This window comes from Emys orbicularis, chromosome 1 (assembly GCF_028017835.1).
Source record: "Emys orbicularis isolate rEmyOrb1 chromosome 1, rEmyOrb1.hap1, whole genome shotgun sequence".
NCBI lineage: Eukaryota > Metazoa > Chordata > Testudines > Emydidae > Emys > Emys orbicularis.
Genome location: NC_088683.1, coordinates 246,477,034 through 246,497,451, shown reverse-complemented (window position 1 = coordinate 246,497,451; position 20,418 = coordinate 246,477,034). Strand labels below are relative to the sequence as shown.

At 39.5% G+C, this 20,418-nt stretch overlaps 1 protein-coding gene across 3 annotated transcripts in view; it reads right to left on the bottom strand.

Annotated features, from left to right (window-relative positions):
- GABRB3 (gamma-aminobutyric acid type A receptor subunit beta3) overlaps positions 1-20,418 on the bottom strand; it is a 278,147-nt gene that overhangs the window by 13,887 nt on the left and 243,842 nt on the right. For all 3 annotated transcript variants that reach the window (XM_065423468.1, XM_065423469.1, XM_065423470.1), the window contains 4 exons: positions 16,196-16,416; positions 10,245-10,327; positions 8,118-8,255; positions 1,555-1,707 (listed from right to left, as the gene is read on the bottom strand). In XM_065423468.1, the coding sequence (XP_065279540.1) occupies positions 1,555-1,707; positions 8,118-8,255; positions 10,245-10,327; positions 16,196-16,416 (595 nt within the window). The remainder of the gene's footprint in view (positions 1-1,554; positions 1,708-8,117; positions 8,256-10,244; positions 10,328-16,195; positions 16,417-20,418) is intronic.

The following is a 20,418-nucleotide window of genomic DNA, read 5'->3' as shown; positions in this document are numbered from 1 at the left end:
ATCTTAACCTCTAGAAGAACACAGGCCTCTTGCAGAAGTCAAAAAACAAAGCTTTTTCCTAGTCAACAAGGATCTATGAGTGAATCCCTTCCCTAGCAAGCATCTAAGCTATAGGGCCTGATACTCCATAGTACTGTAGTCATTTACACCAGTGCAGAGTGAGTGTAAAACACTATCACTGATTTGAGAGCATTTTATACCCACTTTGCACTAGTGTAAATGACTACACAAGGTACAGGGTCATAGAGGATCAGGCTCATAGTCTTGTATGTTATGGAGCCCCAGGGGACAGGTCAAAGGTACTGGGTGGCATACTTCATAATAACTCATGCATACTGATAGTTGGCTGCTTTCTCAAAAGAACCTACCAGATTGATCTCTGGTCTCTGAAGGACAGTCTCGGTCAGTGGGAGAGAGAGACCAGTGGGGCTCTTGTGACTCCTTTGGGTGTAGCTGACTGATTGTTATTATGAGTATTTATTATTTGCATTACCGTAGCACCTAGGAGCCCCAGATGTGGACTAGGACCCCACTGTGCTAGGTGCTGTGCAAACACAGGACAAAAAGTTAGTTCCTGCCTCTAAATTGGGGTAGAACTCATGAAAGTGGGGCAATCTTTTGATACATGACTAGCCAAAAAAACAAACAATAAAACAGGCCAGCAGCCTTACCCAGTTCTCTCGCTTTCCAGGTGCCCCAAGAAGAGAATTGCATGGGCTAAGCAAGAGTGTGATATTGCTTGGTGACTTCTATCTAGCTATTCCTGTTTATTCAATACCACAGTTCTGACGGGAATTTAAAACAGAGATATTGGTTGGCCCACTGGGAGTATTCCTCCTCTCCACTGACCTTTAAAAGGAGGCTATAATAATATGTAGTGTACCTCAATGATAATTGAGATATAGTGTATGGGATGTTTTGAAAGCACTGTCACAAGCCTAAAGGAAACTTTAATCTGAAAACATTAGGACTGGATTGTCAACCCATGTTACATCCCCATTGTCCCACTCCAGTAGGACAAAGTAGGGCAAAGGGGGCTTAAAACTGCTCTAAAAATGCATCTGGAGATTTCCAGATGGTGTCAAGTTGGTGCCACCTGCTGCCCCAACTCTGCATACTGGACCTCCATTGTGAGCAGGGGAAGGCACAGGGGCGGTGGCTGTAGCATCCTACAGTCTGACAATTTCTGAGCAGCAGAATGGTTTTTAAGGACTGTTCCTGCCACGTAAGTTAGAACAGCCCTAAAACATGAGCCAAGGGATGGCTTGGTCCCTGGACAGCCCCAAGATCTGGAGTGTGTGGAAAGGTAGCTTGGAGCCACTTTACTCTGATGAGAGCTGCGCTCTAGATAAGGAACTCACTTTAGAGATTTAATGATAGTTACATTCTGCATTTAGGGGGAGAACAAAGCACGATTGACTCAATACAGAGTGACATGATTTTGGAATAAGTGAGCTTGGAATATCAATATACTGACATGCTGCAGTCTTTAACAACTTCTGAAGGCTACATTTAGTTTGACATTTTAATGTCCCACTCATCCTTATCACATACCAAGGGCAACTCTTGCTGCTGATGCATCATAATTGATCCAGAATGACACCCATGATAAAATGGTAATCAGTATAGAGGGCATGTAGGTCTGAAGAATAAAGTATCCAATATTTCTCTTTAACTTAAAGCTCAGTGAGAGTCTTGGATACGCACCTAAGAAAAAGGGGAAAAATAACACTTATTTATACTGAAAAAAAGACTCTGGTAGACAAAATACTTTTCTTTAGTTTCCATAGAAACTAAATCATGCACCTTTGATGGGATATTATGACATTTATAGAACAATAGGAAAAATGCCTTCAGTGTATTACTGGTTAGCTAAATGCATGATATTCAAAATGAATCTTGGATTTTTTGCAGAGAATACACTAGTTTGAATTTTACCGAGAAAAGAGATAATAAGGTTAATTTTTAATTATAAAGCAATTGGCTGAGCACTGGATATTTTTTTTAAAAGTGATGCTTAAATCTCTACCTAAAATGTTTATATAATGGAATGATTTTCATATGTCACTTTATTGAGATGATTAGTATAATTAACAGTCAAAATGTAAAATAATTATTTTAATTAAATTTAATATAATTATAATTAAAATCAATTTCACATAATGTATTATTTGCATAGAATAGCTGTTCCTTAACTGACACTTCTCAAATAGACCCAAACTATGTGAAATATGCTACCTCAAGTGTCAGAAATAAATTCTCTTGAATAATAGTAAGAAAAAGAACAGAAGAAAATAACAATGGCCATACTGGGTCAGACCAAAGGTTCATCTAGCCCAGTATCCTGTCTTCCGACAGTGGCCAATGCCAGGTGCCCCAGAGGGAATGAACAGAACAGGCAATCATCAAGTGATCCATCCTCTGTCACCTATTCCCAGCTTCTGGCAAACAGAGGCTAGGGACACTCCAGAGCACGGGTTTGCATCCCTGCCCATCCTGGCTAATAGTCATTGATGGACCTATCCTCCATGAACCTATCCAGTCTTTTTTGAACTCTGTTATAGTGTTGGCTTTCACAACATCCTCTGGCAAAAAGTTCCACAGGTTGATAGCGTGTTGTGTGAAGAAATACTTCCTCTTGTTTGTTTTAAACCTGCTGGCTATTAATTTCATTTGGTGACCCCCTAGTTCTTGTGTTATGAGAGGGAGTAAATATCACTTCCTTATTTACTTTCTCCACACCAGTCATGATTTTATAGACCTCTATCATGTCCCCATTTAGTCGTCTCTTTTCCAAATTGAAAAGTCCCAGTCTTATTAATCTCTCCTCACATGGAAGCTGTTCCATACCCCTAATCGTTTTGTTGCCATTTTCTGAACCTTTTTCCAATTCCAATACATATTTTTTGAGATGGGGCGACCACATCTGCACACAGTATTCAAGATGTGGAGTACCATGGATTTATATAAAGGCAATATGATATTTTCTGTCTTATTATCTATCCCTTTCTTAATGATTCCCAACATTCTGTTTGCTTTTTTGACTGCTGCTGCACATTGAGTGGATGTTTTCAGAGAACTATCCACATTGACTCAAAGATCTCTTTCTTGAATGGTAACAGCTAATTTAGACCCCATCATTTTATATGGATAGTTGGGATTATGTTTTCCAATGAGCATTACTTTGCATTTATCAAGACTGAATTTCATCTGCCATTTTGTTACCCAGTCACCCAGTTTTGTGAGATCCATTTTGTAACTCTCCTCAGTCTGCTTTGGGCTTAACTATCTTGAGTAGTTTTACATGTACACATGAAAAACTGCACATGCACCCACATGCAACAATTCCTTTAAAAAGTTTGTTTGATCAAATACAGTTGGTTAAATCTTCACTTTAAAAAAATATACCTTCGCTACTGTGCAGAGCACTCTATATTTTTTGGTGAACAATCCCTGAAGCGTTAGTTTGCTTTATCACATTCATTTTCTAATGAACAATGTCTCACTTCCAAGGATAAACTCTTTCTCTCCTTGAAACCAAGCCTACTTTTCTGATAACAAAGTTTAATGCTCTCATCTGATTTTCTAATAAAATAGCCTGGAGGGCCTCCTGGGTGGCCTGTGTAATTAAAACCAAAACACACACCCCATCTTGTAAAATAAGTTTTAAAAATAAATCAGGGACTGAACCACCCACTGGAGTGAGAAAACCAGGCAGTAGGGGTTGACAGTGGAGCAAATCTCTGCCAGGTTCCTCTCAGGGAGTTTCTCCCAAATTATTTTGCTCATGGAAGCGATGGGGTTTGCATCTCACAGATCAATTCCATCCAGAGGTCACAGCTGGCTTTGTATCCCTGGAACCACCCTTACTGCTCCCAGACAGCAATAGTGTCATACTATCAGGGCTTCCCTAGATGGTGCCTGACCCTGGGACTACCAGTGTCTGTATTATCCTAAACTATATTATGTTTACACCTTTGTAGAGTTGGTGGAAGGATGGTGCATGATCTATTGTCCCAGCCTCCGTCCTGCTGACTCCTACTCCCTCTCATTTATTCCTACACTGCCCCAGTGTGCAGACCACAGAACTCTGCGAGGGATGGCAGGGAGGGAACTTTGCTATGAAGGCAGCTGACTCTGCCCTTTCTGTCTGGAAGGTCTGTGCACAGGGGCCTCACTCACATGTGATCAAGGGATTATGATCAAATCCTTATATATTTAAGCAGAAATCAAATACTTTGTGCAATCATGATTTCCTGGTTTGCTCAACTATTATTATTGTACCTCGCCTGATTTTGGTGGTATAATGCCTTGTTTATTAAGGCTCAATACATTTATCAATTAATTACCTGTAGGTTCTAGCTCTTATATATTACATCAAAAATATATTTTAGTCTTGAGACGTGTTAATGTTTAGGGGCCAGATTCTGATACCCTCCCTCACATTCAGCATGAGGATTTCCACTGATTTCAGAGGGATAATTTGAAGAGTACAGTACTGACTCACTGCAAGATAGAGTGGCAGAATCTGGCTGTAAGTATTAGGACTGACGATATGACTGAGACTGCAGAGAAGAAAATAAATGGTTAATCAATAATCTGAGTACAAATAACCCCAACCTCTCATTTATTCAAATGCTTGGTAAAAAGCAATTACTTGTGTCTGTTTCGATTTCATTAAAAGCCAGTGAGCTGAGCTGAAATACCTAGCTCCAAGGCTAAATTAGTCTCTTGCTGTTTTATCCAAGTAAAAAACCAAGATATCAGAGATGGCCAGTTACAGAATTCATATTCAAATCTATTCTTCCAGGATATTTCTTTAGCTAATTAGAAATGTACTTTAAAGATTGATCTTTCAGAACATGCCAAATAATTATTTTTCAAAGCCTATTAAAAGTACCTTCCTCTTTGAAAAAAGTAGCTAATTTGGCTAGAGACTATGATGGGTCATGAAGTTTCCAGTGAAAGTGGGTTATGGCTTCCCTTTTCAGGTCAGATTCTTAGTGTAGTTTATCTGGACCATTTTTTCTTTTTCCTAATGCTTGTCAGATCAGCCACTGCAGGAGCCACTTTGGTGCATGGTTGGCCTTCTTAGGCCTGGTCTACACTAGGGAGGGGGAATCGATCTAAGTTACGCAACTTCAGCTACGTGAATAACTTAGATCTACTTACCTCGGTGTCTTCACTGTGGTAATTCGATGGCTGACACTCCCCTGTCAACTCCGCCTGTGCCTCTCGCCCTGGTGGAGTACCGGAGTCGATGGGAGAGCGCTCGGTGGTCGATTTATTGCGTCTAGACTAGATGCGATAAATCGATCCCCTCTGGATCGATCGCTGCCCATTGATCCAGCCAGTAATGTAGACAAGCCCTTTGTCTCTTGCAGTAGGGCTTTGGCTGCAGTATGGAACCTTTCCAGAAAATCATTGCTATTCTCAGTTGAAGATTGACTACTTCAATTTTTAAAATAGTTTTAATAGTTCTGATTTAAACTTTCTTTTCTATAATTTTTAAATTGGATGTTTTAAAAGTATATTCAAGCAAATTATCTGAATCTAAATTGTAGGCAGCCAAATTACAAAGTAAGCAACAGTTTATGCATAGTTTGAAGTAGGAATAGTAGGAAAGTTGAAGAGTTCAGAAGCTGGAAAGTTGCTAAAATCAATGGCTCAAATTTTCAAACTGCCTACATTATGTGGATGCCTAATTCCCATTCATTTTAATGGGCATACAGATCTAGACAGCTTTGAAAATCTTAGCCAATATGTGTGTCTTTTTCATTGCCCCTTAGTAGGGGCAGTAGTATGGACAGTGTTTCCATTCTCATAATATTTTGTACAAGAATATACAGTAGTGCTATTTCAGGGAGCACAGGAGGAATAACTCATTTGATCTGAAACAATGCTTATATCAAGGCTCTTTAATACACCTGATGCATTCATATTTTTTGCATAACCAGTAGAATTATTACTACACTGAAATCTTATCTATAGCTCAATGAACCATCTAATATCTGCCTTTGAGCACCCAATAGCCTCAGAGACAAAAGGGACAGCATCAGACTTCCTTTCCACAGAGACAGAGAAACTCAGTAGCAGCAGCCAAGTCAGTGGTTATTTTTCCCCTGAGTCTTTAAAGAGAGATAAAGGGTCTTGAGGAGTCCACCAGCCCCTCCAGATAATATCCCTAGATTTATTATTATTTATTATTATTAATAATTATTATTATTTGTATTATGGTCACAATGTGCTGGGTGTTGGCCAGACATATAAGAAGATGGATAAAACATACAATCAAAAAATGTTATGCTAATAATAATTAATATAAACTGCATTCTCTATCAAGCACTAATTAGCTGGCTAATTTATTGTGGTGTATGCCAGAGGTGAGTCTTGAGGAACGATTCGAAAGGGAAGGACTTGGCCATGTGGATCAGTTCAGGGAGGTTATTCCATACATGGGGGCTGTTGTGGTAGAAACGTAAATTTGGTTTGGTGAAAGATTGATTCCCTTGCATAAAAACAGTGTTACCATACTAGATCAGGTCTGTGGTCCATCTAGCCCAGTATCCTGTCCCCATCACTGGCAATCATCAGATGCTTCAGAGGAAGGTACAAGAAACCTTATAGTAGGCATGTGGGATAATCTAACTCCCACAAAAATCTCATCCTAATCCCTAATAGTTAGGCTGTTTTAAACCCTGAAGCATGGAGTTTTAAATTTTTGTTAGCAATAACTGTTATAATGCTGACTATTCCTTTTATCCATATAAATGTCCAATCCTGTTTATTATTGCCTCTTCAATCTCTTTTATATGGCTGTCACACAGTTCTTTAGATTTCTCTTTCATCTGTGTTTAATAGGACTCTCTATCTGTAAATTATTCCAGATTTCATCATAAAAACATTTCACACTTTCTTGAACTAAAACTTGGCTTATCTTGTAGTAAAATCTCTTCTCAACTTCCTGTAACCAGTGCAAAAATGAGGTTCTCCATCAGTGCCATGCAACCAATATTTTAAAAAACGGTTGTCACAAAAACTCCCACCTTCAGTGTGTGATTATGCTAGGAGTGCATCAGGTAGCAGAGAGGAGTGGTAAGGGATTAACAAATCTGTTTCCTTTTCCATTTAAACAAAACCCTCTTTTCCTAACTATGACCAAAGAAATATGACACCATTTGGCAAACATACTCATACCAATTGCTCTTCTGCCAATGCTTATATTTTGTAATGAAATACAAGTAGTGCTGCTGTGCACTTTGACCCAGATGCTATGCTCAAGGAATCAGTGAAGAGATTCCCATAAATGTACCATATGCTTCGTTTGTTAAATGCTTTGGGATGAAGGGTTCAATAGGCAGCATGGTTTCATGGTCTAAACAGAGGGCCGAGCACTTGCAATTCCTGAGCAGAAATCCCAGTTCTGCCAAGGAGTCACTGTGTGGCCACGGGCAAGTCATTCATGCCAGCATTTTCAAAGATATTAAGCACTTAAATCTATGTTGTCTTCAGTCACCTCAATAAGTGGTCTAGTTTTCAGAGATGCTGTGAGAGTCTATCAATTTAAACTACATTTCCAGTGGGGGGAGAGGGGAGGACCTCTGACCCCAGATTTAGCACTCCAAAACTGACTATAGGAGGCCTTGGATGTGTAGAAACAAGGTGTCTTCAGTTGCCTACTACATGCAGACACATACCTTAATACAACACAAGGTATAAAATACACTGCATCCACTGTATTGAAACACAATCCAAACACACACTCAAGAGTTGTAGATCAATTATCATAAAGCTGTTATTTTTAACCTGGCATTCCCATACTTCTGTAAGGTCACTATGGGCTAGTGTTAACTAACAGCCCAAAGTGAAAGGCTTCATACCGAATAACAAAGATGTTTAGCCTTTCTGTTAAGTACGACACAACATAGGCTCTCATGGACTACTCATCTGTAAAAAGAAATGGAGAAGTCTTCCTGCTTCATGGATTACTGCATAATGGCTTTACCAGCTAATCGTTTATCACAAATGTGGTATCCAGCACTATCATTACGTAAAATAATAACTGACATATGTAAGGAAGTGAACACACTGAGCATGCAAACAAAAGAAACACTTGCCTGTGGCGAAGACAACATTCTTTGACACCAGTCTGTATTCCACAATGGAGAACTGCGGAAGCTCGATCCTCTCTACTCCTGTGACTGCATTATCTCCACCTCTCCAGTAAAATTCTATGTCATCTGTTGTATAACCATCTTCAAACAAAGCACAAATGTAAGGTGGAAAAAAACCTCTACTGTATTCTACCATGAAAAATCTAGTACATAGTATCATTTCAGAAGATTTCAGAGTGGATTAGGGCTTTGCAGCTATAATAGTTCCACTACTTTATTCCATATGGTGGTTTTCAAATATATTACCATTCTAAGATGCTCTCTTAAAGGGCTGTCCCCATTAAATACAAGAGTTCACAAGTATTTGAGGCAAGATTTTTGTTTTGTTTTTTAGTTCTGATGAAATTCAGGGCAAAAATGAAGGCCTACAGTGAAGACATAGATATGACCAGGAAGTGGCTCCTAATACTAACTATAGGAGTCTGTTTACAGATTGGTGCAATTTCAGATATCAACTGCACTTAGTATTAATTAACAGGAAAAGAGAGAATGTTCTACCAATGCAAACAAACATATTAGAGCAGGGGCAGGCAAACTTTTTGGCCTGAGGGCCGCATTGGGTTTCAGAAATTGTATGGAGGGCCAGTTAGGGAAGGCTGTGCCTCCCCAAACAGCCAGGCATGGCCCGGCCCACACTCCCTATCCCCATCTTCTTCTCGCTCTCTGATGCCCCCCCCCCAGAACTCCTGCCGCATCCAACCCCCCTATTCCCTGACAGCCCCACCGGAACCTCTGCCCCATCCAACCCCCCTACTCCCTTTCCCCTAACCACCCCCGGAACTCCCGCCCCTGACTGCCCCCCATCACCCCATCCAAACCCTCCTCTCATTCCTGACTGCCCCCCTGGGACCCCTGCCCCATCCAACCATACCTTCTCCCTGTCCCCTGACCGCCCCTGGAACCCCTGCCCCTGACTTCCCCCCGCCACTCCATCCAACCCCTCCTCTACTTCTTGACTGCCCCCCCGGGATCCCTACACCCATTCAACCCCCCTGTTCCCCACCCCCTGACCACCACCCCGAACTCCCCGCCCTCTATCCACACCTTCTGCTCCCTGCCCCCTTACCTCGCTGCCTGGAGCACCGGTGGCTGGTGGTGCTAGAGCCGCGATGCCCAGAGCACCAGCACCAGAGCCATCCACGCCACCACGCAGCACAGAGCACCAGGTCAGGCTGGGCTCTGCAGCTGCGCTGCCCCAGGAACTCGCAGCGCTGCCACCCAGAGTGTTGAGCTGGCGGCGGGGCGAGCTGAGGCTGCGGAGGAGGGGGAACAGCAGAGGAGGGGCCGGGAGCTAGCCTCCCAGGGCAGGAGCTAAGGGGCTGGGCAGGGCCGTATTTTGCCCACCTCTGTATTAGAGAGAGGGGGCCTTCTACTGCTCCCATGGAAATCAATGGTTAAACTCCCATTAATGCCAATGGGACTGGGATTAAGTCAAGTGTAATTTAAACATAGAATTCATTAGTGTGTTCTTCATGTGTGATATTTTATGTATGTAGTAGACATTCCCCTCATTCCCCATCATGTAGCAGAAATAGAGCAGTGGCTTTTGAAGCACAATTATAAAATATCAGAATATTCCAATTATAGAAAACAACAAGGTTGAAGATTGAATCTGCTTGTGTGTGGAGCTGAACTCCAAATCATAAGTGGGCATGACAGCCAGCGAGGTCCCATGGCAAGGCCATTCATGCATAATAAAGTACACTGAAAGAAAATTGTATCTCAGTGTTTGCTCTCTTCAAAGTCAATCTGATTAAAATATGAACCTTCGTTCTCATGTTGTAGATAAATATCCAGTGACTACCTCTACCTAATCAGTCTGGAGTGATGAACTGTATCATTCTTTCTATCTCCTAACCCCACTTTTTATCAACACAACATGCAAGCCTGACATTAATAATTCCCTTATATTTTAAATGATGCATAAAATCAAATAAACACTCCAAAGGGTCGTTGTGTTAAGGAATTCGCATGTTTGTTAGGCATCAGGATGACTGTTCTATGGCTGTACTGGGGAAAACTGCCCACACAACTGAACTGGACTTTATTTGTATCTGTATATATACATACAGCTCTCTATTTCCAGAGTACAGTTTTGTTCATCTAATGGGTATCTTCTCAGGTCCATCATACAAGCTGCAGTAGTTGTGATTCTGAAATACAAACAAATGGAATTACAGTAGGCCAATCATTCATTTTTTTCTTTAAACGTGAGGAATGTTTAAAGAAAGGCATGGACTACAGACCAGATTCTGCAGCTCTTACACTGAGCAGAACTTTCTCAAATGAGTTGTTCCATTGACTTCAGTAAGATTACCACTCTAAGTGGCACTTGAGTCATCCCATTGGGGCTCAGTGTGTAAGTACTATTCAAACATTTGTCACGATTAAAGAACATGGCTTTATATCGGAAAGTGTTTAACCATAAAAGTTTGCTACACATGTCATGATGATGCTTTTTACTATCCTACATTTGTGTTCAGTTTTTCGTCTTCATCTTTTTTAACTACCATGCAACGTGGTTTTACTGTGGTTATGTTTTACTCAAAACCCATATCAAGAAATAAAATCCACAGCAGACAGTGGAAGGATAGATTCAAAATAGTTAAGCTTATTTAAATGTGATAGTACAACTTGTACATTCAATCCAAATTTAGCATTCAATGTATAGTAAATATTGAAATGATCAATATATTCAAATTATTTTTATAAATCTCAATTTAAAGTAATAAAATATATGTATGCATTCAAAGCAATTATATTAAGCCACATATTGACTCAGAATTGGAACTTAATTTTTAAAATAATGTATTAATACTGACATGTAGGCCCTGATTCAGCAATGAACTTGAACATCTGTTTAAGTTTAAGTACACGCTTAAGTGTTTTGCTGAACTGAAGTCTTAGCCTTTAGCATGTGCTAAGGGAGCATCATCTATCTAATATTGCTTTCGTGTGAAGTTCATATTTAAACTACCTTCTATGTTTGATTAGGTCCACATTTTAAAACCAAATTAACCCTTTTCTGATGTTAATAGACACAAACTTGAAAAATGGTTAATTCCTAAACAAAAATCTGAATCTGAATCCTTCCTTCACTGTCAAAGGTCGTTTAGTACATGAACAAAGCTCTGCCACCACTGTCTACCTTGGGCCACTCTTTTCATGTAAGTTTCCCTCTCTAAGTAGTGTTCAATGGAGGGATTCTTTCAGATGGCCCCTTTTACATGTTCCTTCAGCTGCCCAATGGCATGTCTGCCCTGACAGATGTTCTGTCTTAACACATGTCCCAATGGACTCGAATAGTTTACAAAGAACAGCTTCCACAGCTGCTCTGTGGCTTAGGAGAAGGATTTATCTCAATCGAACATCTGCCCAGTGCCTCGCTGGCTCCTCAGTCAAGGTGCTAGACTCAGGATTATTAATTATGGAAACTAGTGTCTCTGCAGTATGACTGTTAGCAACTCTGATTTAGCACCTAAAACGAGCACCAAGTAATGCACTCAGGGGAAAAAAATTACTTAACATTTTATCTGTGATCACTGCAGGAACATTCTAAATTACACAATCATAACAATTATGAATTTTACAAAGTCAGACTTATTATGAAATCAAATTATTTTGCATATAATACAATATTGGTAGTTCCAATTCAAAACAATAAGAAAAATCAGTAATATGTAATTGTGATTATTATGCTGTTATCCCATTCTATTTTAAAAGGAAAATATTTACTACATTGAACAATGGGTCACATGGTTCCAGATCCTGCCATAGCATCTGCATGGGTTAAATTCATGCAGAGGCAGTTGCAGTATCAAGGTCCCTCAAATATTAGTGTCTTTAACTATTGGCAAATACCAAGTAGACAGAAAACGGACATTTATAAAAGATAAATTTGGTATATTTACTAAAAATGATGCAGCTTGCAAATTTGTATTTGCCTTTAACATATTAGGTTGCCTTATGCCTCTTTTAGGTAATGTACTCTGTCCTAAGCCCCACCAACATCTATGTATTGCAAGGTTGCATTGTCAGGAAGAATATGCTCCATCAAAGCTATATAGGATATTTATGTACTGAATCAAGACACGAACGTGTAAGTCCAAAACATCAAACTAAAGATTTTAAAAAATAAAACAGATAGGTAAATACCACATTTACTCAAATGTACAAAATCATTTGCTGCAGTAATGCTCAGTTCCATTTGTGTACAATTTCTGTGAACTTTCAGACAACCTCATTTTCCTTGCACACATGCTCGCTAAAGGAAAGTTATGCACACAAGAAGAAGAGGTATGTTTTTTTATGGAATGAGACGCTGTCTGGCACAGCAGGATGACAAGATTCCTAGAACCCCTCAGCAGAGCACTGGTAAAGAAGCAATTATATGAGCCAGACAAAGATCGAATTTCACACAAACACACACACACTTTGTATGCATGCAGTACAGAAAGGAACCAAAATTCCCTAAGTTAGTTTATCTCCTGACACCTCTCCCGAACTGCAACCTTATTAATTATTATTATTATTATTTGTATTTATATTGCTGTGTTGCCTAAAGGTGCTGAATCTGTTGCGCTAGGCACTGTACAGAAACATAAAAAAATAGTCCCTTCCCCAAAAAGCTTACAGTCTAAGTAAGTTTAAGTACACTAAGAACTTCTCTCTGAGAGGTTCACAGTCCCAGTGGCTAATTCAGATGTTCTTCCCTCCTGCTTATAAAAATTACATTCATTCAATTAAAGAACAGAAGCAATGTCACATTCCTTATCTGACCAACCATAACTAACCAATATAGCGTGAATGTTCAAATACTGAGAATTGAATACTAAAAATAACCAATTCACAGATTAAAAAGACTTGCAAAACAATTCTCTCTCTCACTTTAAGTATTTATAACATGCTCCATCACCATAGCGTCTGAGGGCAAAAAGATTTGCATCTGGTAAGCATACAACAGCCAAGGCTACTTTATTTTCTATCCCCTCTTTGTAAATGACATTACATTGTTTTGTTTGAATTATTATTGAGGAAAAGCTGCTGCACAGAAATGTGCATTTTACATTTTGTGCTGCAAATGGTGACATCTGTAGACAATTGGAAGGGAGTTCCACAGCCATTGATCAGGTTCTGAGAAAGCCCAGTCCCATCCTTGGAACTATTAATTCCATTGTTCTTCACGGATAGCGGTTGTTGTGGCAGAGAAGAAACCTGTGATAACCATGGCTCAATCCCTTGAAGGCTTTGAAGATCAGGGTTCTGAATTTTCCAGTACTTAACATGGAGCCAGTGTGGCATATAGGTCACTTTCATCAGACATTTTCAGGGATCTGTGTTGCTCAGAAGATGGGTCACCACCTCGAGGTTTCTCATGATATTTTCTATCATCCAGTGCATTGTAGTAACTGAGTGCTGGGGGTGTCAAACATGAAAATTACAAAAGCCAGGCGCTCACTAAAGAAGAGGCATAGCCTCATGACCAGATGAAGATGGCAGAAGGTATTTATGGCTACTGATGTTATTTGACTGTTCAGAAGCAGCAAAGCCTAGATGGAGCACAAGTCTGCAAACCACCTTTGCAACTTTGATCCAGGAGGTTAAAGTTTTGACCAGGCTTTCAGAATGTTTTTCCCTTTCTTTTTGCTAAGAGTTAATTTCAGGAGCTTCTTCTCTCTTGCAGGCTCAGCAAAAGCTGGGCAAGAGTGATGTGTGTATGAAGAAAATTGCGAGTTGGGTATAATCTATGTGCTGCTGGCACTGAAGTCCATGTCCCTCTGTCTCTTCTCATTGAGTAAATTCAAACAACAAATACGTTCAAGGAAAGTGTAATCTGCTAATGGGCATTCACTGTCTGCAGAAGAGCAGACTAAATTTATCAAATAAATGATTTTCTACCAATTAATACTGCGCTTTAATTTTATAACTAATATTAATCAAATTGATTTGGGAATGTGCTGTGAACACTTTATGACAAAGTCAGACCGACAGTTCTGGGAGAATGGTTGAAGGCAGGTGTATCTGTCTTAGAATGGTTAAAGCCCTTTTTCCTATGAACGGAAAGAAGTTACCGCAGGTTGATTAAGGACACCCTGAGTCTAATTAAGGGCAGCCCGTGACCTTTGAAAACCTCTTCCAGTGAGTGAGACAAGGGAGGAGAAGAAGCAGCAGAAGGGTTGTATTTAGCAGGGGGAGAAGGCTTCTCCAAGGTAAAGAGATGGTTTTCCCTATAAGGTAGGGTGACCAGATGATGACTCCAAAATATCGGGACCACCACAGGGGGAGTGCCTTTTCAATTGTTACACTCACCCGGCACGTCCGGGTCTTCGGCGGCACTCCGGCGGCAGGTCCTTCAGTCGCTGATGGCATTTCGGCGGCTGGTAATAAATCTTGCTGCCGAAGAAAGAAGTACCCGCCGCCGGAGTGCCGCCGAAGACCCGGACGTGCCAGGTGAGTGTAACAATGGAAAAGGTGCTCCCTCTGCCTGTCACCGCCGCCTAAGCAAAAAAAAAGGGCCGCCGTACTTCGGTTGGGACGCGGGACAAACTGCTCAATATCGGGATAGTCCCGGTTTTATCGGGACGTCTGGTCACCCTACTATAAGGGCAAATCTTGTGTTTATTTCTGTTTGGGAAAGGGGTCTTGGTTCCCAGCATAGTTGGGCCCGGAGTAGGTTAGAGAGGTGGCTGGCAATTAGTGGCCAGCATGAGAGGCTGTTCTGCAGCGAGTTAGGGAATGTAATATTTTAGTTTGTTTTTGTTTAAAGGCGCCCTCAGGCCTACCGTGTAAATATTGTAAATAAACCAACATGAAGTATAAAACCTCCAAAGTGGGATTGTTTTACCCCAAGTTCCCTCAATGCCAGAGGGAGAAATGCTGAGCCCTGATGTCATGAAAGAGGTTCATTGCCACAACATTTATACACAAAGTTGCAATGAAGTACTTGTAATTCAAAGCAATAACTGTACTTTGCTAATATTCATATATTTTTACATTGTTGTTTGTGAGGCTGATTCTTGAAGAAGAATAAAAGAAAAGATTCAGCTCTATGTTGTTTGTTTATTTAAATTCAAAAAGGGAAGAATTCAAAAGTAAGATTTCAGGTTGCTGCTGCTGCAAAACATCTCAGCATTTGCAACATGGGTACATAGCATGCAAAAGCAAAAGCCTCCTTTCACTAAACATAGTTTATGGTGCAGCAATCACTTGCTGAACCTGCACGTACCCAACTTTGTTGAACTTCCATAAAGGTGTGGGGCTGTTTTTATTTTATATAAACAGGCTCACCCCTCCCTAGTTTATACAGAATGGAAGCTTGGGAAGTGATGAATCAATGACAAAGTCAAATAAAACTTCAGTGCCTGATAAAACCAGAAGCTCTGGTAAATATTAAAATGGTTGTGGTGGGAATATTCCACATCCTCATTCCTTCCTAATTTGTAGAGAGTTCCACCCTCTCTATAATTTCAATTAAACATTCCAGGCCTGATTCTCATTTCACTAAGTCCCCTTTTTACTGCTCTGGCAATGTACAGGGACTTAAAATGGATATAAAGCAGTGTCCTTCAAAGCCCCTTTACACTTCCAGAGTAAATATAAAATCTAGAAGGTACACACATTCATGTTTTAATATTATAGACTTAACTTTTCCACGGTTTATTTTTTCCAGTACTGAGTAGTGGTACATCAAGAGAGGAACTCAGCACCCAAATTAAACCTCACTGCCCATATTTTTTGAATGAAATATTTAGGTTTGCACTTAATGGTTTTCTTTCAACTTTCTGTAGCTGCAGAGCTTTCCAGTTATGGTGACGCTGTATAAACAGATAAAAGCTGACTGAATACACTGGTGGCAAAATTAAGAAACTTTGAGTGTGTTATTTATTTTCTACAGGCATCTTTCAGGGTTACTGTGAAGGTTACATAATATGCTACATAGAGTGTGTAATAACCTTGTACCAGGAAACAAATATCAACAATACGAAACAATGGCTATGAAATCTTCATCATAAAGTACAGACCTGAGGCCATACAGCACTGTTCCATCTGGATGAAGGCGAATCATTCGATTTTTCACTGTAACTCCATGCACAAATGACTTCTTGTCATTTAAAAAGTAAGTGTCGGGCACCCAGAGTTGATCTGCCACTCGATTATCAAGCGTAAGGTTGAGAGGTATCCCAGCATAGGCTAGTCTCTTATCTCTCCAATATTGTTGAAAATACATTGTTAAGGTATAATCCTGGTGGAGAAATGGAGAAGAAAAAAACCCTGCAGTCAATGCTTGATTAGAGAGTCAATAATTCATTACTGAGGAAATAAACTTTACGTATTTGGTGACACCTTGTATAAAAAATAAATTCTTACTAACAGTAGTTTAACATCCTCATTGTTCTGTGTTCTCAATTTTAGCTACATTTTGAGTTACATTTACCTTGCAAAAAAAAACAATTTAGACCATGAAAGTTTTAAATAATGTTAAAGAACTCAGGAATGGTTTCAAGTAAGTTTAAATGTGTATTTCAAAATCTCTAGCAAATTCAACAGCTTTTGGCATCTTTTCTTTCTCTTTCTCTCTCTCTCTCTTTTTCTTTCTCACAAATTACCACTATAAATTGTGTGTGAGCTTCATAATAAGAGAGAGATGAAGGGTGTTTTGTGAGGTGGGTAACTAAATAGTAGGTAAATATTGTTACAATCCCCATTTTACAGATCATGAAACAGACACAGATAGGACTAAATTGCCAGTCTCTGGCACCCCATGCAAAATATTTTGAACAGCAGTCAAAATTATACCAGAAAGCAAAACTGGAAAGATGCGGTGTGCATATGTGTGCCTATAAAATGAGAATATATGCTGGCATAGTGTAAAGATTTTACCACCATGCTGCAATATACATGAGCAGTAGGTAAACCCTAGCTAAAGTTCTACTAGCCTGATTATACTAGTTTCTATATTTGATTTTCATGGCTTTGTGCCTAGAGGCAATTGAAGGTGCTGGGAACTCAGCATTTTTGAAAATCAGATCTCTTATTTAGGAGCCTAAACATGGATATAGGAGCCTAACTTTATTCAACCATTTTAATAAATCTTTTGCTATTTTAAGATGTTGCAAATTTTAATTGATCATGTCAATAATAAAACCACACTTAACATGCTGGGAAGAAGTTCCCAGCCTCTGTGATAAACCATAATCTATGTGGCTCATGCACTGAATCTAGGACAGTGGTTTTCAACCTCGGGTCTGCAGACTATGTCTAAGGGATCTGCAAAAGGTTGTCATTACCATAGAACAGTGGTTTTCAACCTGTGGTCCATGAACCCCCTAGGGGTCCGCACTTCCATTTGAAATTGTTTAGGTGTCTGCAAATGAAAAAAGGTTGAAAACCAGTGATCTAGGATATTATACAAAAACATAAAAATGCATGTGGATATTTCATAATACTAGCAAAATAAGTTAGAGTCAAAATGAATTTCATACTAAGTTTTTCTGTTCATACAAAAGGAAAACAAATCTTCAAAATATCTTTTTTCCATCTATTTTAAAATACGACCGGGCATTTCCTTTTTAGGATCCTTTATTTTCATAATTCTTTGTATGAAAACCAAATTGATTATTCAAGATAAAACAGAAAATTTGTGTCCAGACCTTATAATATTGTTGCTATATTTACAATAAAAACACAAACATTGCCTATTTTCAATAATATACAAGTGTTTTAAATAGCAAAAATATTCATGTAGCACGGAGAAGTTAATGTAATTTCCAAACAGATATTTAAACAGTGAACTAGAAGTGTGCAAGCCACAAGATATCTCCATTTCCATGTGGTTTAGAAAGCTGGTGATACAGAAACCCTCAGGCTTGCTTCTCTCCGGTTGGGTGGGAATTATCATCAATGTGTCTAAGTAAAACTGTTAGGGCTGGTGGCAGGTTGTATGTCCATTTTTGGGAAAGGGTTTCATGCTGAGAAATCCTAGTTTCAGGCATCAATCCTACCCAGTGCTTCAATCAGACTCAAACATTCCTCCTCAGACTCAAACAAAACTACTAACCCCCTTCAACATTCAGAGTCCTTGGGATTTTTATCAAGTGAATCATTCTCTTTAATGAGGCAAGATATCTTGCTTTAAGAAACTAGTTTTAATTGCTTGGCAAATACAGTATTATAGTCATTGGGTAAGTTTTTCCCTTTCTAGAAGCTAAGAGCATTTAAAACAAAGGAACCAAATGGTAGGAGAAAAGAGGTCCTTGTGGAACTGAGTGCAGTTTATGCTTTAAAGGGCAAATCTGACATGACTGTTCAGAATAATCTGATCCAATCTTTTGGTTGAAAAGCTTTTCTTAGTGGGACTAATCATCATCGCTCATCAAAGGAAAAGGTATATGCTGCTCTCAGTGCACGTGCATAGCTCCTGTTAGTGCATCAGGAGGACCGTATACCTCCTGGCATTCTGATGTTGATGAATAAGAACAAATACATTCTCTACCAGTTGTGGCTTGATTAATGTTTGTTTCTATTAATAATAAAGATAGCACAGTACTTTTTTTTGCTTCAAACGTCCAACGTCAGGAGACTGTGAATAAGTGAAATAGTGGATATATACAGAGTATTGTAAAATGCACACTATATAATAAAATGTATTTTGCATAACTTAGAAGGAGCAGAAATAAAGGCATAAAACCACTAGTGTGATCTGTTACTGCACTGAAAGAGTAACCAGCTCTCACTCAAATGTAATTGAAACAGAGCATCTGAACAATAGGAAAGGGAATTTCAAGAAAAACTCTCTCTTCTTTTGTATGATATAAGATACATGCTAACAGCTAGCCGATTGCCCTAATTAGCTGATGAGTTAGATGAGGTGGCAGGAAACCAGGTACTTTTCCATCAGAAATTAATTGAAATCAAAACAATTCTACATGAAAATTGGCAAATTCTGATGAAAAAAATGTTTCCACTCCAGGTAAAAGTATGAAGTTATAGAGGTGATAAAACTCTGCTGAAATTACTCTGATAGAAAAGGAATAAGAAAAGAGTGGGCATTAGAGGTCACATCCTCAACTTCTGCAAAACAGCGTAGCTCCACTCACTTTAATGAAGTTACACTGATTTGTATCAGATGAGGATCAATACCTACATGCGGCCACTAGCAGAAGTGGAAAGATATCATGAACTCATGAGCCAACAATGTGCAAATGATATGCTGCTCTCAAGTAACACCATTGTCTCTTTGCTGGCCCAGTGAGTGGATGAGATCAGCTCATGAATGAAGAACAACTGGTTGAAGCTCAACCCGAACAAGACAGAGGTTATGTTGGTTAGCAGAGGAAAGTATTTTGAGGGGGTTTTAGACAAAATGCAGTCTTCACTGGCTGAAAATGCACAAGCAACTGGTCAATTCAACTTTCAGTTTAGGAGTGCTCCCGAATGCTTTGCTGATGCATGATGCATTTCATGTAGCAACATCTGCAAGTAACATGTTCTATCATCTGTGGCTGGCTAGAAGACTGCATCCCATGCTGATGGATGATAACCTAGCCTCAGTTTTTGTCACCTCTTGGTTGGATTATTTCTATAGTACATGAAACTGTCAGCCTCAAAAAATTCCAGCTGGTACAGAATACAGCAGCCTGTCTCCTCACTAGCACTGGCTTCCATAAGCACATCAAACCATGATGTTGGCTTCTCAAATTCAAAGGGTTCAGTCATTGCCTTCAAGGCACTCAGTGATTTGGGCCCAGCCTACCTAAAAGACTGCCCAAAGTTTCAAGATGAGGACTGCAGCTGGCAGCTCAGCTTCTATCCTCAGGCACAGTAGAACTGTCCATTGCAAGGACAAAGCTTGTCTGTGCAGAAGACAGCACAAGACAAGTCCAAGACTGTGGGAATTCATTCCACAGGAATTAAATACCACAACAAACCTCACTACCTTTTGTTTCCAGTGCAAGGTGCACTTTGACCTTGCTTTTGCTAATACAAACACATAGTACAGGTATACATTATACATTTTTTTTAATTACAGTTTTTTGTTGAGGAGACGGGAGAATGAAAGAACCAAACATGGCAGATAATATTTCCATTACTTCTACAAGGTGTTCAGCTACTATGGTGATGAGGGCCATGCAAGAACCTGAATAGAATAGAATAGAATAGAATAGAATAGAATAGAATGTGCCTATGCTCTTTGTAAGTAGTGTCCATTATCTCCAACACATGTGAATAAGTGAGCATAATATAG